This window comes from Rhipicephalus microplus, chromosome 1 (genome assembly GCF_043290135.1).
Source record: "Rhipicephalus microplus isolate Deutch F79 chromosome 1, USDA_Rmic, whole genome shotgun sequence".
Lineage (NCBI taxonomy): Eukaryota > Metazoa > Arthropoda > Arachnida > Ixodida > Ixodidae > Rhipicephalus > Rhipicephalus microplus.
In genome coordinates, this window is record NC_134700.1 from 50,923,188 (window position 1) to 50,940,123 (window position 16,936).

Consider the following 16,936-nt stretch of genomic DNA (forward strand, 5'->3'; position numbering starts at 1 on the left):
GTCGGGAGCTACTGCCGGCCCTCGAGGCACGGATCAAGAGAGCACCTGTGGAATCAGCTTTGTGCGTGGAAATTGCGGGTACAAATTCCTAGAGCGCACTGACTCTATGTGAATCATCGCCACACAAAGCTTGACAAAAGCCGTAGAATCTGGCATGATAAATTGTACGTACATGATTTTCGTTGTAGTGGACTGTAGCAGGTGTATTGCTAGCACATTTATGAGCTAAAAGGCTTGCTCCCAAAGTTAAAGTGGAAGTGCTGGTTTATTCATACATCCATGCTGACTGTAACGCTTCGTTCGTGAGGAAAGCAAAGAAGTTCTCCGAGCGGACAGTGTGGTGAATGACCGCCGCATCAAGTTTCGCAAGTCTGGCGTCATAAAATTAGAGGCCAATTATAATTACTGAAGCGACTTATCTGTGGAGTCCTGGCCGATCTAGCAGACAGGTGGTAACTTCAACCGGTCTACAGGTGTGGTACTGATCGAAAGCCTAGCTGAATGAGTTTCTGCATATCAAGGACAATGGTGGCAACATGGTAGCAACGGAGCTCTCAGAAAGAATGCGAGCCAGGTGTGAAGCATTGAATTTTTGTAGAGCAAACAACCGCGCTTACTAGTTTTACATTCGCTTCACCCTTTTGTGATTCGTACGTGGGTGAGTACACCAAACATCGGCACAAATGAGAAAAAGAATATTTACGATTTGATGGAGAAGTTTTATGTTTTATGCTTATAGCACACAGTATACCCCAAGAAACAACTTCGTTCTCATTTGAATTGCGTAATCTATGAGGAAAGAACTACCTAACAACATGGAAGGACTATTTTTATCACCTGCTGTTCTAAAAAGTTCATAATTGTATACACACCCGCAGGTCGCGGGTTCGATTCCCGGCTGCGGCGGCTGCATTTCCGATGGAGGCGGAAATGTTGTAGGCGCGTGTACTCAGATTTGGGTGCACGTTAAAAAACCTCAGGTGGTCAAAATTTCCGGAGCCCTCCACTACGGCGTGTCTCATAATCAAATGGTGGTTTTGGGACGGTAAACCCCACAAATCAATCAATCAATCATAATTGTATACACCCGTTGCCGTTACAAAAAAGACATGTTGTGCACAAAATATGTGCACAACAAATAGTAAAGAAACGTTTGAAACTCGTAGAGTGAAGCAAACTCTCAAAGATGTCGAAATATGCAAAATTTTGCAATAGCTGCTACATATTACATGCTACAATGTTGATAAAAATTACGAACTTTGTTACCGGAAAAACTGTTCCTCGTTTATTTACGAAACGGCAGATACGTTGTTGGTTATCGGTTTTTCGAGTCAGAAAAGCTGAAGCTCGACAGTTTCAAATAAACGCTCGTAAATATTTGTGGCAATATTAGAGGTTAAGGTAAACGAATGATGTTGATGCACGCATATATTTTCCCATGACTTGGCCTTAAACAATTTCTTTACTACTACAAAATTTGCGCGTAGATTTCGCTAGTACAAGCATGCCGTCAGACTACTTTGTCCGCGCGTAGGTATATAGTGTTCTCATGGACGCTGGCGTCTACAAGGCACGCACCATAATTTTTGATGCCCCAAACGCAGTGATAGGAGTGGACTAAAGGACTTGTAGTGTCCCAATTGTGCAATGATTCAAACAACCAAACCTAAACCTTGCGCAGTGCCGTTCCCTGCCCAGGCGGACACAGGCGAAATCTCGGGTAGCTCGGGTGGGTTGTGCATTCTTGCTTTTGCCTTTGGCCTCACGAATTTGCAGTTATGGACACCACTCCTTCGTCATCTCGAAAAACAGGCACGCACTACTGCTGCACTGTGACCTGAAGACTGCGGGTCAAACTGCATCGTTTTTAATGACACCATTGCAAGGAAAGCAGATTCTCGCAAAAGCAGAAACGATGCTTTTATGATCTTGTCACTATGAAGAAGTTTTTTTTTCATACACAAGTACTATAACTAATTAATAACGGGGAGGAACGCGATACACTGCAGATTTTATGTCATTTTGGTGAGCGCTACAAGTGTTCTCTTCAGCTGATGGCTGTACAATAACGATCACCACTTAATATAAACACAATTAGGCTTCGCCTTTAACCTGAGCAAACGTAGTAGCCTTGCATGCAACATATGGAGACTAGAAAGCAGGCTGAGGTGTTGCGCTGCTGGCGTCATTTGTTTGATTCGTACCTACGGCAGGTGAATTTAAATTGGAACAAAATGCAGTATCAACTCCCTTCTTAGATTTAGACGCACATCCAACAAAAAGAAAGGAAAAACAGGTGGCAGAAATTATTTCATATTCTCGGATCATGGTGCGCTTCATAAGATATCGTAGCTTTGGCGCTTATTACATCGTTGCTGAGGGCACACAGGAAAACAATCTGTGTTTACGACCAAACAGAGCTGAAGCGTAGGGGCTAGACGATGGAGAAGAGCACGCGCCGCACACGAAAAATATGTTACATTGCTTGTCGTCTACCTGGCTGCTTTAGTTTACCATTGTCCTATAACACATCCCCCTCGTGCTGAAGCACCGTCTCGGTGCTTTCTATGATGTCGCAGAGTGGTAAAGCTTAAGGCGGGATAAATGAACAATGTCTGCAGAAAGTAAAGTGGAGGTTGAGGAAGGCTCGGAAGGGGCTCTCTCGTCGGTCATGTTTGTCCTCTGGGCCAGTACGCGGTAAGGCTCCGAGTATGCAAAAAGCAGTTTTTCACAGTCCAGCGCTGCCAGTACGATTTCACAATAGCACAAGAAAAATTGGAGTAAAGGAAACGGGGTGCTGGTGTGCATTGAAACACTTCCTATAGCGGTCTTGCGATGCTAAAAGGTGCTGATGAGCACCATCTCATGCTTTGTGAGCTCTTGCGTTGCAATCACGGGCGCATTCAGTTGGCGAATTTAAGCCTGCCAGAAAGATTGTGTCAGAAGGTAAAACTGAGTCATGGCAAACACAACACAAAAAGGCAAAAAAATTTGAGCCATCTCCGCGAACAGAATCACGATGAAATGCGAAGCAGCAGCGCTGCGCACGCCATTGTCCCGGCTGAAATGGGCGTCGACGCAGGTGCTGCAAAAGCTTTTCAAAGGGAAACTGTGTGCAGCCTTTACCGAAGTAAACGTTTCTTGGAAACGCAAAGACAGAAAGGCGGGATGGGTTCCGTGGAAGTCTCATCGCAGATAAACGAGTCAAAAGTGCGTTTCCACTCGACGTGTGGTTGAGCGTAGTGAGTGGTGCTGAGGGTTAAGCGAGAGAAATATGTGTGCGAGCGGGTGAAGGTGCAACACCACCTTGGTGTGTTGGGAAGAGCCGGCACCTGCTGCGACTGAAGGAGAGAGCGATGTCAACGCGCAGCTGTGGCTTGACACTCTTGTCATCGTTCGAACAGCTGCGGCGAGGGGAATGCGGTGCGGCGAGTTGGCATGGAGACACGGACGGCCAGCGTTACACAGGCTAGTCAAAGAGCTGCTTCGCATCTAAACCTAGCTGTCTTATGGCGTGAGGAATTATAGGAAAACGTAACAAGTGGCAATGCAGCTTCCCAGTCTTGGTGGTCAGATGAGACGTACATAGAGAGCGTATCAGTTAAGCTCCGGTTGAATCGTCTAGTTAGTCCATTATTTTACGGGTGGTCATTTGTCGGAAATTTCTTTTGTCTCGTAAGAGTGAGTCAGGTCATCAGTGATTTGGGAAAATAGCACACACAATCTCTAACGAGTTGGCGTGGGGCACCATGATCAATATTAACGTCCTGCGAGAAAAAAATTTGCAACATCCGTGGCACAACTGGTTGGTAGAGGCTGCGTACTAGCGTGCCAGGTTGTGGGATCCATCGCGACAGCCATTCACTTGTTCCCAGAAGTAGACGCAGGGATGGGGCCCAGGAGGACAAGACCATCTAGGAATAAGTGTTCAAAAAAGCATCAAGTGTTAAGATGAGGCCAGCAGGGCTCTCAGGAAGTTTCCTATGGCGTTGAAAGTAGTCGCATATGGTGATGTAGTGGAGGACGGAGCGATTAAGGCTGGGTCCCAAAACAGACTATGCACACGGTGAAGCGTGCGAAAGAGTCGAAGGTGACCGGCGAGCGCCATTGAGCTGGGCGATAACACTCGCACGTAAGTGCGAAGGTGCCACAAAGAGCAGTTGATGTCCACCTGTGCAGATGTGATGGTGCAGCGTGCCTTCCTTAAGCACAAAAAATCGAGTAGATGGGACAGGCATCATATAACCAAGGTTCTCAATCATGGCACGTAAACAGGATGTGGGCGCTGTTTTTTGTGGATGTTCTTCAAAGGGATGTGCGCTTAGCGCCACACATGGTGGCGGTTCATCAAAAGTCTTAGGTGTGTTCACTGAATTCCGGGAAGCTGTCATCGTCGTGGTAAAAGCGGCCAGATATGAACGACAATGAGAAGATATATATAGGGCAGCAGTGTCTGTTGAACAAGACACCCAGTATGGTGTTCAAGGAGGAGAGGCAGCAGAGTGCATTGTGATCGGTTGTGAACGCGAAATGTTGACCATACAAATAGCCTAAATTTTTATCCAGGCAAACGATAGCAAGACATTTACTTTCAACAATTGAGTAGCTCCGTTTAGCTGTAGAGGAAAGATGGCTGGCGTAGGCGATAACGCGGGTGCACTCGCTTCGGTTCAGGACCAAAACAGCACCGATTCCTTCACTTCTGGCAACAGTACTGGCTTTTGTAGGGGCGGCAATGCCGAAACGAGCTACAAGAAATCGTTGTGTTAGCAATGTGATGAGTTCACAGAACGCTGCATTCTGTGAGGAGTTCAAGAAAATTTGACTTATTCTCTGTAAGTCTATAAAAAGACGCAACACTTGAGCAAAGTTGTTGACGAAACATCGAAAATACGAACAGAGACCGAGTTATCTGCGAACTTCCTTAGTGCAGGTCCGAACGGAGAAATTTCTGTTCGGTTGGAATGTTATCGGGATCATGGCGTACTCCGGAGGAGTTGACAAGGTGGCGTAACATGTTTAGTTGCTGGCGCCCGGAGTGACATTTAGTTCAGTTAGAGATCGGCACCGCAAGAAACAGAGATGATGAAGGAAAGGAGGTCGAGCTGGGTTTCAAAGGTCGGAAAATTGACGATACCGTCGTCAAGGTAACACAATAAAATTAAATGTTCGAACCCGCGCAAGAGAGTGACCATCATCGACTAGAAGGCGTTGATGGCACTGCATGAACTGAAGGGTATTTCAAAGTAGTAAAAGCCACCTGTGGCCGAAAAAGTGGTCTCGGCTAGAAGGGTGGTTCTTGGCCAGAAGGTTGAGCTTTGATTGAAGTAGTGGAAGCTTCATTCAAAGCTTGTGGAAGCTTTGGACTTTGCATATCACACAAGCTTGGGCTTGTCTGATATGCAAAGCCCCATCTGCTTCGGCAACGACGCGAAATATGTTCCGCTCGTTGGCATTGAAAGCAAAGTAGCCTTTCGTCAGCTGTCCTCCTCGCATTTGGGTCACGATTTCATGGAGCGAGACGGCAGTAAGGCTGAAAGGGGTTGAAGGTAGGCGAACTGACAGTGTCGAGACGGTGCACAAAACAGATTGTCTGAAGTCCTGCGTTGCCCAGTTTTTGACGCACATCAGTTCGTATTAGCGACATGGTCTGCTGAGGATCACTCGGCACCAGTGCTTTCAAGGGTGCGGGTGATATGGCTTCAGTTTTCTGGCATACGATTCTCGTGATGTCACCGGATTGAAGATTGTTCTGGGTCTCTATGCGGAGGTCCTCACATGTTGGCGTCGGAGCAGTCTTGGGAAGATGGGTGAAGTGGTGAACAATGCGATGGCTCTTAGCCTTTTGGAAGCGGTGGAACTCTGAAATAGCATCCTCAATCGTGAAGCGGCCTTTGAAAATGAGGAGGTTAAATACATTATCTGCAGAGCCCTTAAGCAGTGCACTGCATTTTCAGCTTTGGCCATAATTTTGTCAACTTTGCGGTAAATTGTAAGAGCATATTGCATTTCCGTTACGTACGACTCCGTGAATGTCTGTACACGTATGTCAAGTTCTTTCCCAATAGTCTGCTTGTAATCGGCAGACTGGCTATACAATGCCCGTAACTTGGTCTTACATACGCTAGAGCTGGTGATCTGTCCCACATTGTTCTTAAACCACGCCTTGGCCGTTCCATTTACTTAAAAGATAAGTTTTACCAGCATGAAGGTTGGGTCCCACCTGTGAGTTCGTGCTCGCGAGCTCGTAGAGCATAAGCCGCTCATTTACATCCTCCCCGTCAGCTCCCGTGAAATTGCCAGGATCACGGTGTGGAGTAGCCACAATGACTAAAGGGGTTCGACGTCAATGATGCGTAGGATGCGGCTGTTGACTAAACATGGGTGCCGGTAGACATGTTTGAAGCAGTGACTTGGCGCGCGCTGCGAAGCTCCGTGGACCCAGTACCTTGCACTAATATGTTGCTTAACGGCACACAGAGAGACAAAATGTATATACAATATGTCTACACAGCGTCGAAGCGTAATCCAAGACGGAGGACAAGAGCACGCGCCACGCACACAATCACTACGTCCAGCGTCTTTCTCACTGCTTCAGTGTGGCATTGTCTTATAACAAAATTTTATATACTAGAATAAAATGTGAAATGGCTTCGCAAATTTACACGCAATTATCAAGGACAAATCTTGGCGCAACAACGAACATGCGTGATTGCAGTGGATAATGTATAGCATGAAGATTACCAGCGTAGATGTAAAAACAATCAACACGACTTCCAAATCAGCACTATGTCCGAACACCATGTGTGATCTGGCATAGAAAATGTCCGAAATAACGTACGCAGCTGCAGGAAACATGCATGCTCGGAGTGGGTATAACATTTTTGTGAGTATGATCATGTTCTGAAAGGTGGCTTTAAAATTTCCTAAGCAGCAAAAAACTTCTACAAACCGTGTAGCTACGCGCTTGTATGTGTTTGGTCTTTCTGTGTTCCCGTTTTTATTTGCGCTCACCGGCTTAATTTGACGCACTAAATATATGCAATACGATGTTGTTATCACGCGGTGCAAACATCTGCAAAAGCGAAACTCTCCAAAAAACGAACGCTTCACATTGCCCTGCTGACAGTGACTCAACAAGAAAAACCTCAATTTATACTTTATTCCGCAGCTAGTGAAATTGAATCTCGGGCACGGCGCCCGAATTTTTCACGGAGCCAAAAAAAACTTGAAATTGCGGAGCCTTTTACTACGGAGGCTCTCATAAGCATATATTTTGGAGCGTTATACACTAGCAATTATTACTAAATAGTCACAAGACCGGGACGTGGACGAAAGGAACATACTGTAGGTCCAAGATAAAAATGCTTATTTTGCCGAGCTTGCAGCTTGTGAACGGAAAGTCAGATTACAGTGAAACACACTGGTACTGATAGCGGCGAACTGAGCGTCGGCCTTCAATCAACTGAACTAAGGCGAAGGGTGTCGGAAATTAAACATGTCCTGTCGATTATTCCAGCCTTATCACTGGTCATCGCACAAGCTCTGGAATATTCTCGAGCGTCCACGTCTTGCGCGTAAATCTTATTAGTGCGATTCACAATAATCAAGAACCTTCTTGATGAGGCGCAGTGCGCACTGAACATTCCTGATAGACTTTGTGGGTGAAAACCGAATGCAACAAAAGTGAAAACTAGAAACGCTCGTGGCAATACCAAGTTTATGCGCTTCATATTAAAACCCTAATAACCTTGACGACTCCCGGCAAACTACCTTTATCAAATATTGAAAGCAGAGAACGCGAATGAATGGCGGTTCTCTTCCCAAACAGTCCTAAACTTTTTCAACTTCACGGTGAACGACCCACTGATGACCGTATAGTCGGTCCCAGAGTCGACGAGAGTGGCGAAATTGTGGCCAGAGGCTAGATGTGCTTCAGAAATTTCAAGCGATTGCCGATCTTCCTCGAGGACAATGTCGGCAATCTAATGCCCTCGGGGCTTAAGGGAAGGCAACTGCTTCTGTAGTTCTTCCCGCACGATCTCTCAGGTGGTCTCACAGAAGCTGTCAGTGGCCAGTGAGTGCACGTTGGGATAGGCTACAGGGAGCGAATCACAGTTGTACTGTTTCATCCGCACTTGAGGTGCCTTTTCTACAGACTTGGCCTGACTAAGGAATACGGGGACGATCGTGGGAAGGGGGGAGGAGTGCGTACAAGTCCTGCGAATATTTCTCGATTTACAGCCGGCATGGTTAGGCGAACCTTCTTGTATTCCGTCATTGTAGCATCGGCAAGGCGAAATAGTCGAGTCATTTTTTCCGTGAAGATGGGGAAGTTTTCATTTGGTAGCTGCGCCCTGGTCTTCAGCAAAGGAGCGACTGTTTTCTTGCGGATGAGGACGTGCTCATGAATGCTCTGCGAAAACTATCCCAGGTTTGGAGTGCAGTGTCTCGACTTCCAATGCAAGTTCTTCCATTGTCTTCCTGGTAAAATTTCACGTGGCGCAACTTGTCCTCGGTGCCCCATTTGTTAAAGGTGTCCTCAAACACTTCTTTAAGTAACCATGAAATAAATTCACTGGAACAACTTAATGCCTCACGAATCCAATGCCACAAAACATTTAAGAAACCGTTCAGTACGAGTGAATTTACAAAGATTTGTCGCATGTTGAAATCGCATTGCCTCTTCTCTCGCCCTGATGAAAGCGCTGGAAGCTAAGCAGAGACGTATGGCAGAGGCAATTGAAGTAGACTACCCTTGCCTCGTGACCATGAGCACTTTTTATTTTTTTTTCGAATGCGTGGCTGTTTCAGTGTGATAGCGCGCGCACGCGCTGACAAGTCGCGGCATCCCGGGGCAATCTCTTTGACGACTGAGCACTGCATATTGAAATCCGCCAATGACTGACGAATGGACTTTCGACGAGTGATGTTTGAGCGTCTTCCGATCATTTGTTGATTGATTTATTTGTGGGGTTTAACGTCCCAAAACCACCATTTGATTATGAGAGACGCCGTAGTGGAGGGCTCCGGAAATTTTGATCACCTGGGGTTCTTTAACGTGCACCCAAATCTGAGTACACGGGCCTGCAACATTTCCGCCTCCATCGGAAATGCAGCCTCCGCAGCCGGCAATCGAACCCGCGACCTGCGGGTAAGCATTCCGATCATTTGTCGAGAGAAGAGAAATAAATTTCCAGCAGAATTTGATTGTTTATTTTGAATTCCAGGCTACGTGCTGCACTACATGATTAGGCTCGCGTGTTGTCGGGAGCCTCTACTACGATTGGCAGCGTTTTCTGACCACTCAAAAAGTGTTGTAGGGCCCCTTATAGGTGGTCACATGGTCGTGTGTCTCGATCCAGATTTCCGGGTCTTCAAGTGTTGAACCACTGGAAGCTGGTGGTTCCTTAGGTTGACGAAACACAGTCGGTGCAGGCGGCACGGAGACTGTCAATGTCGCTATGGTTGAGGTAAGGGTTCTTGTTTGTCGGGTCTCTTCAGGTAGAGGCCCATGTTCTGGTGTCAGCCACTGCCTGTGGCTTGTTCGCAGGTAGAGGTTGGAGTGGTTGTTTTCTTTCGCAGTTAGGACTCGGGTCACAGCTAGAAGGGGGTGGTGGGTACATTGACGGGAAGCACCTCGACCAGATAGATGTCACGAAGTCGCCCCGCCGCGGTGGTCTAGTGGCTAAGGTACTCGGCTGCTGACCCGCAGGTCGCGGGATCAAATCCCAGCTGCGGCGGCTGCATTTCCGTTGGAGGCGGAAATGTTGTAGGCCTATGTACTCAGATTGGGGTGCAAGCTAGAGAGCTCCAGGTGGTCGAAATTTCCGGAGCCATCCGCTACGGCGTCTCTCATAAGTATATAGTGGTTTTGGGAGGTTAAATCCCACATATCAATCAGATGTCACGCAGTCGTGACGTTGATTTATAGAGTGATCAGTATGTCTAAGATTAAACTGTTTATTTGGCCAAACTTGTGGTCGGGAAACAAGAAATCCTATTGCAGCAACACACATCGGCACTGATAGCGGCGAATGGTGTGTTGGTTGTTATCGGCCATTGGGCACTCGGCCGTCAGCCAACTGGTAATCGCGATAGATACGCCGACCTTTAGCGACCTTTAGGGGTGACGCGTCCAACGTCTCATTCTGATCACTGATGGTCATGCAGGCTCTGAAATAACTTTGAGTGCTAGCCTGCTGTGAGCAATCCAAACAAAATGATCTACTACAAGCGAGAAGCTTCTTAAACACTGAGGCGCGATTTGCTCTGAGTGTTGCTATACTCGGGGACAGCTTTCTGTTGCAAATGAGGGAAGGCTATGAAGCAAAAGTGGGCGCGTGCCACCGCTGTATAATATAGTGCCACAAATGCGCCCATGTTTTTTGCATGAAAATATTAAAAAGAACATTATTTTCTAATAATTGCTGTTTATAAAGAGACGCTGCACGCCCCGAAGAGATATTGATATCTCTTTTTGCTTTCTCAAGAGTCCCTTGGCGTTTTGACGGGTCTCAAAACATCGCACGTTTTACGTGCAGCTTACAGTGAAAATGGCGTCTTTATCTTTAGGCAAGCGCACGTCGTCCTCCAGCTATTTCAATGACTCGCTCAAGGAGCTTTTGTCGAATTTCACTCACAAATAGCTACGCAAGCAGATGTATCAAATTCTGTGCAGTGGGATGACCTGAACACTGCCGTCATTTGAAACGCAAGCGGAACCAGAATACTTCACAGAGGAGTACAGCAGCAGTAGCTCCACCCCCTTTCCTTTCCCCGAATTGCCGCAGAAAGTCGGGCCCGAGTATAGCAATGTTTGTTTGTTTTAACCGAGCAAATCAATTTAGTAAGCGTGGAAGTATGTTTTAAATAACCCATTGCGTGCAGGTGTGTAACATTTCTGCTTCCCATCAGCGTTAAGCAGAATTGCAGTACCTGTACTTGCGAGGAAGCTAACCCTGGATAGTGCTACCTAGAGAATTTGCTGTGGATGGTGCGTAACTACATTTGACACCAACCCGACGAGATAGCTCTATCATAGGGGAAGATATGCGATATTTATAATATTAGAGGGACATCACTGCAGCCACAATTATCCTTGCACCAACATTGTGCCTGTATAGGGTTCTTTTCCAAAGAAATATGGAGACCTGGCATGCCTGTTTCGTAGAAAACTTGACTTCCCTGCTGAATGTTTGGGTTCGACTCCTACTGGAACTATACAATTGATTCTTTGCATTCACTCGGTACAGCGCTGCCGATGTCGAGTTTTCCTAACGCACTCGCATTCATATTAACTAAGTCTGTTCTGGCCATTACTTCATAGATAAATAATTGTTCAACACCTAGGGCGCATACCGCGGTGCGTGGAATATGGGTATGTACTGAACGTGTCTAGATTAAAAGGTTTGTCATCCTATGCGACGGTAGTCCAGCATTATTCACGGCATCCCCAGACGTTCATGTTCGTAGGACCTTTTTACCCTCTCGTACTCATTTTGGTCTTTCCCACTTAAAGAGGTGATGACCAGGACCCCCCGACGTAGGCGGTTAGACAAGGGGATAGATAGATAGATAGGATACATAGATAGATAGATAAATAGATAGATAGATGGATAGATAAATAGATAGATAGATAGATAGATAGAAATTTGTAGCTGGGTTAGGTGCTTGATCATTCCCGGTTAACTGGTGCACGCGAATACAGATAACGACACAGAAAAGAATAGACAAGGACCAGCTAAATCTTTCAACTGAATTTAATTATTCGTGATCCTTCAAATACATACTCACGAAAGAACATAGTCATGTGGTCACAAGGGCAGTAAAGCAAACACCTTACAGGCCGCGCGAAAAATCACGCTCACTATCAAATAAGGATACTGACTAACACAAGCAATGCCTCTTGTTGAAATATGAAAAGCTTCCGTCAGTTCACGGGCAGTGGTATCAGTGCTCTGACCAAAAATTCTTATCTCTGAGAAGATTGGTGAGCACATACAAGCTTTGCAATGCACAGGCAAATGAGTGATCGTACTTATTCTAAGTTAAAGCTCATGTTCTCTTGCAAGGTCGTTCAAGCAACGCGCCATATCATTGATTGAAATGCGGGGTTTAACGTTCCAAAACTACCATATGATTATGAGTGGAGGGCTCCGGAAATTTTGACCACCTGGGGTTTTTTAACGTGCACCCAAATCTGAGCACGCGGGCCTACAGCCTTTTCGCCTCCATTGAAAATACCGCCGCCACAGCTGAAATTTGATCTCGTCACCTTCGGGTCAGCAGCCGAGTAGCTTAGCCAATAGACCACCGCGATGGGGTGACATTCTGTATGACCTACGTAAACGTTCCCACAAGACAGCGGCATTTCGTAGATGACACCAGTCGCACACCTTACATACACAAACGCGTGATTCTTTCCACAACACTCTCTTCTCACCAGAAAACATTGTGGGACGAATCTCAGACAGCTTACGTTGGGCGGAAAACACAATCGGCAAATCCCGCCTACTCGCTATCTTCTTCAGGTGGTGGGAATTGTGATACATACAAGGCACCGCCTCTGGACGCTACCTGGAATGCAGGCCAGGGTTCATGCTAGAATGGGCTGCCTTAAAATCACGCAGAAGAACCGCTGAGATCAACGTCCCTACCGTTCAAGGATACCCGGCAGGAATTAAACGCCGCACCTGATCATTAAAGCTATCTTGCAGCGCATGTGTGAATGATTTCCAGAGAGCGGAACGTAGACACGATTTCGCCAATTCCCCTCTTTACAAGCTTCGAATGCGCAGAATCATAGGGCAAGAGAGCCTTTTGCGCATGGCGACTATACCACCAACACCGGTGGTAAGCTAAAACGAGACGTAGATCTAAAAACTGCAGCGAGTTATCAGTGGGAAATTCATAGGTGAAGGTCAAGCCCTTTACGCCCTGTTTGAAAACATTAAGAATAGCATCAACAGGGTTGTCTATGAAAGTAAAATGGGGCTCTTTAAAAATTATTAATCGTTCAAATACGTAAACACCTTAACAACACATCTTTCGGCAAGAGTGTTATCTACACACTTATCAACATCCGCGGAGAAAACGTTGCAGAAAACAGGCGCCACACACGATCCAATACAAATACCTTGTCGCTGCAGATAAAAAAGCGTCCTCAAACGAGACAAAAGTAGAACGAAGATAAAATTCCAGTAACGACATGAAATTATCGACCGAGAAGCTGGCAGCATTCTGAAAAGCTTTGTGTCCATTAGTTTTATTACAGTCGCGAACAGAAGCAAACAAATGTTCATGTGTCACAGAATAAATTAGATATTCTACATCTACAGAAATAATACACTCTGTAGAACTTTCCACCTGCAAAAACTGCACAACATCCTCCGAAGTTTACGTGGCAAAGGGATCCAACACAGTCAGCCCATTCAGTTGTTTGAGCAAAAACTGGCGAACCTAATGCTGCTTGGAACCTTGCTCGTTAACTGTTGTTCACAAAGGAACTTCAAGTTTCTGCGTCTATGCAGTGAAAAAAAACTTTGAATGCATTACCTTCTCGTGTACCAATGTCTCTTGCCAAACGAACAAGTTCAACGTCCTTGCACATGTTAACTGCTTTAGTTTTAACACAAATAGCACTGCTTTTAGGATAACAAAATTCTTAAAAATGGCCGTCTTAGCCTTCTCAGCATACGACCCAGAATCTATAACAACAAAACCGCCCTTTAATCTGCTTGAAGAAGGCAAAGGCCTTTTTTTTCTGGTATATTTCACTACCTGTTAGGTGGGACCCCAGTGCTGATGGTAGTCTGCCCTGTGCACATCCTTGACAATACGTAAACGCCCTCAAGCAAACAACGCGCATACTGGTCTTGTGGTTCTCTAGTTGCAACACGTCTGTTAAAAGCAAGCGATTCCTGTGGCGGTACAACCGATTCCTAGCCAAATTTGGGACCCATCTTGAGTGTGCGGTCGGCGTGTTCTGGGATTTTCGCATCATCTCTTGAAATGGGAACACGCGACTCACCTCTTTGTTTCTCGTCTTGCTTGCGAATTTGGTGAAGCACATTACTCAGGGAGGAGGCCCAGCAAAACTCAATCATGCGAGCAGTGAAAACCCTCAGGGAACGTAACTCCACTTCTGCCTTCCAGGGAGGGTCACTGGCGTAGCACAAGACGCGTACATAATCCTGAAGAAGCCGGGCTTTCCTCCAAAGTTCCGAGCGTATTCTACGACACAGGCGTTTGGCATGTACTAAAGTTGGTAACGCTGTACCAAACAGCCCCCAATCTTTTGTCGGTACGAGTCCCTTCCTTTAACAGAACGATAGATATACAGATGCGCAAGTAGTTTTTATTATGTGGCTCACCAAGACATTGAAGGTTGACTCGCGCGAAATCTGTCCATGTATTGTACATTGCTAACTACGATTCGAATTATGTAGAATAAGTGTAGTTCAATCAGAAGTTTTATTTTCCATCTGTATTGATTTCATCTACGCATTCATAAACATACTCCTGTTATCTGTGTTTTATTGAGACTTCATGTACATTTGTCGCGTTTATTGCAGCCTCCAACACCATACAGCTTTGGCTATGACACCGAGGACGAATATGGCAACAAGCAATTTCACAAAGAAGAGGGAGACTCGCACAATATCAAGACCGGCTCATACGGCTACACTGATGCTAATGGTCTGTTCCGGCGCGTGAACTACGTGGCCGATGGCACTGGTTTCCACGTCACCATTACCACCAACGAGCCAGGCACGGCACCCGGGCGCAGTGCTGACGCAATGTACAACGCAGACTCTGTGGTGGTACCACCAGTTGTAGGCCGCGCTTCGGCATCGGGTCACGTGCTCGCCTACGCCGTGGCGCCATCGTACCTTGTAAAAGCCACCCCTTACGAATCTCTGGCACTCGCGAATCTCGGATATCCTGCCTATATTCATGGAGAGTATGGGCGGAGGAAGCGAAACGCTGTATATCGGCAATGAGAAATGAAGAGGAGTGAATGAGCTTTAAGGCTGCAAGCGTGCCTTTTTTGTGAGGCGCTAGACAAAAAAAAAAAGGGAAATAGTAAGTGATTTGTTTCCCAGCGAATGCTGTCTGGAATTTTATAGGGTAATTCGGGTGTGTTGGGTAACGCTTATCCAATGTCATGACAGTCGTATGGCGAAGGCCTTGAATGCCATTTTGATAACAGCAAGACCTAGCGAGAACAATCTGTTTGCTTACAAATTGTATCGTCCTGAAACAGTGTAGTAGGATAGACGGTGATTGTAGCTATGGCAACTCAAGTGTTCTGCAATGTAGTGGGGGCCTTTTCTACAGATGCCATGGTTCCCTTGAAAAATATGGTCGAGTGCTTTAGCGCTGTGTTATCAACTGAAAACCCTTTTGCCCACCAGTTCATTTCGCAAGTATGAATCACTTTGTAGAGAATCTGCTGTGATCGCCACACTCTGGGCTCAGCAAAACGAAGTAAACAATAAAGACTGCAGTTAATATTACATCCTAGCAGATGTGGTAAGGGTACCCTAACTTACTGAATACCAATGCACACATAAGAAGCCTGACCTAAATCCCCGTAAGCATGAAAAACAATTTTGGCTGTAAAATATATGTATCAAGCAATTTGGCTTACAAACGACTGCTTTTGATCTCCATTCGCCTTATATTTTATCAAATGAACAGGTAGACATACTGACAACTTTTACGAAGGTAGGTTTCAATATACTCGCGCTTCTAGATACACTCAGCCAAATCATAATAATAATAAACAGAACTTTACCATCCGGAAAAGACAGGTCAGCCTCCATGAATTGTATCTTTCATGTGTATACCGAAAATGCACTGTTTTTCGAGGTCTCATAGGTCGTAGTCCCACATATTACAGACTGTCATATCTTTGGACTTTCATTTGCAGTTTTTACACTAATGGAGCTTTTTTTGAAACATTATGTGTATATTCTGTATATGTTTTGAATGCTGAATAAACTTCAAACCTCCAACTTCAAGATATACATGCTATAACTCCCAAATGCACTTGTATTGTAACATGCAAAATAAAATGCCCACATTTTCTTCATGTATGATGCACACTGCATTTATCGCTTTTAAATGAGTTGGCTAACACCTGCACATCGCCCTGCAGGGTCGTCTGCGTAAGCAGCGTGCTGTGAGTGGCTTCACCTGAGCCAACGGGGTTGGAAAGTTCAGCCTCCTACAACGCCAAGCCACGCGTGGCTGAGCCTTGTCCGGGGAAAAGGGGATCATGGGACATAGCCAACAACGGCTGATTGGGTCCAACGTTACTAGAATAAACTCAGTTTCACAGCTCCACCGGAGAGACGGGCGGGGAAGTGTTCGTGAGAACTAGTGGCGCTACAGTCGGATTTTGTTCCCGCGGCCCGAAGCGCACGTGTTGTAATCGGCGGCGGCGATGTGCAAGTGGTTACCGCGAATAGTGCGCTGTGTTTCCACGCCATTCTCTGACTGTTTTTGGCACGTATGAAAATACTGTTACGTTTATAAATGGGTTGTTTGTCAAAAACGTTTGTCATGTACGAAGTGTAGTTGTGAAGTACGCCGAATGGCTTTGTGCAGGGCTCTAACAGCTCCGGACGCAATAACGAATCCCATTACGCAACTTCTTCGTATGTTTGTTCACTCATTTGTGTATTTTTTTTGTAAACATTGTTACACAGTGGCAGGGATCAAGATAAAAGCTGCCATAGGAAGCTTAAGAACCTTATATATGTAGCCTCCAGTCTCTTTCGCCCTGCGATGAGAGAATAGCAAACGGGTGATAGTAAGGAAATTTTTGTCTAGCCTTTGCACTTAACGCGACAGTTCATAATGCCGTGCAAATAAAAATAATCATTTCATGGCATATTGAATGATATTATGATTATTATATCAAGCT

At 45.8% G+C, this 16,936-nt stretch overlaps 1 protein-coding gene across 1 annotated transcript in view; it reads left to right on the plus strand.

Annotated features, from left to right (window-relative positions):
• LOC142765291 (uncharacterized) overlaps positions 1-16,454 on the plus strand; it is a 107,946-nt gene extending 91,492 nt beyond the window's left edge. The window contains exon 3 of the mRNA XM_075866030.1: positions 14,577-16,454. Within this exon, the coding sequence (XP_075722145.1) occupies positions 14,577-15,005 (429 nt within the window). The 3' untranslated portion in view covers positions 15,006-16,454. The remainder of the gene's footprint in view (positions 1-14,576) is intronic.
• The last annotated feature ends 482 nt before the right edge of the window (positions 16,455-16,936 follow it).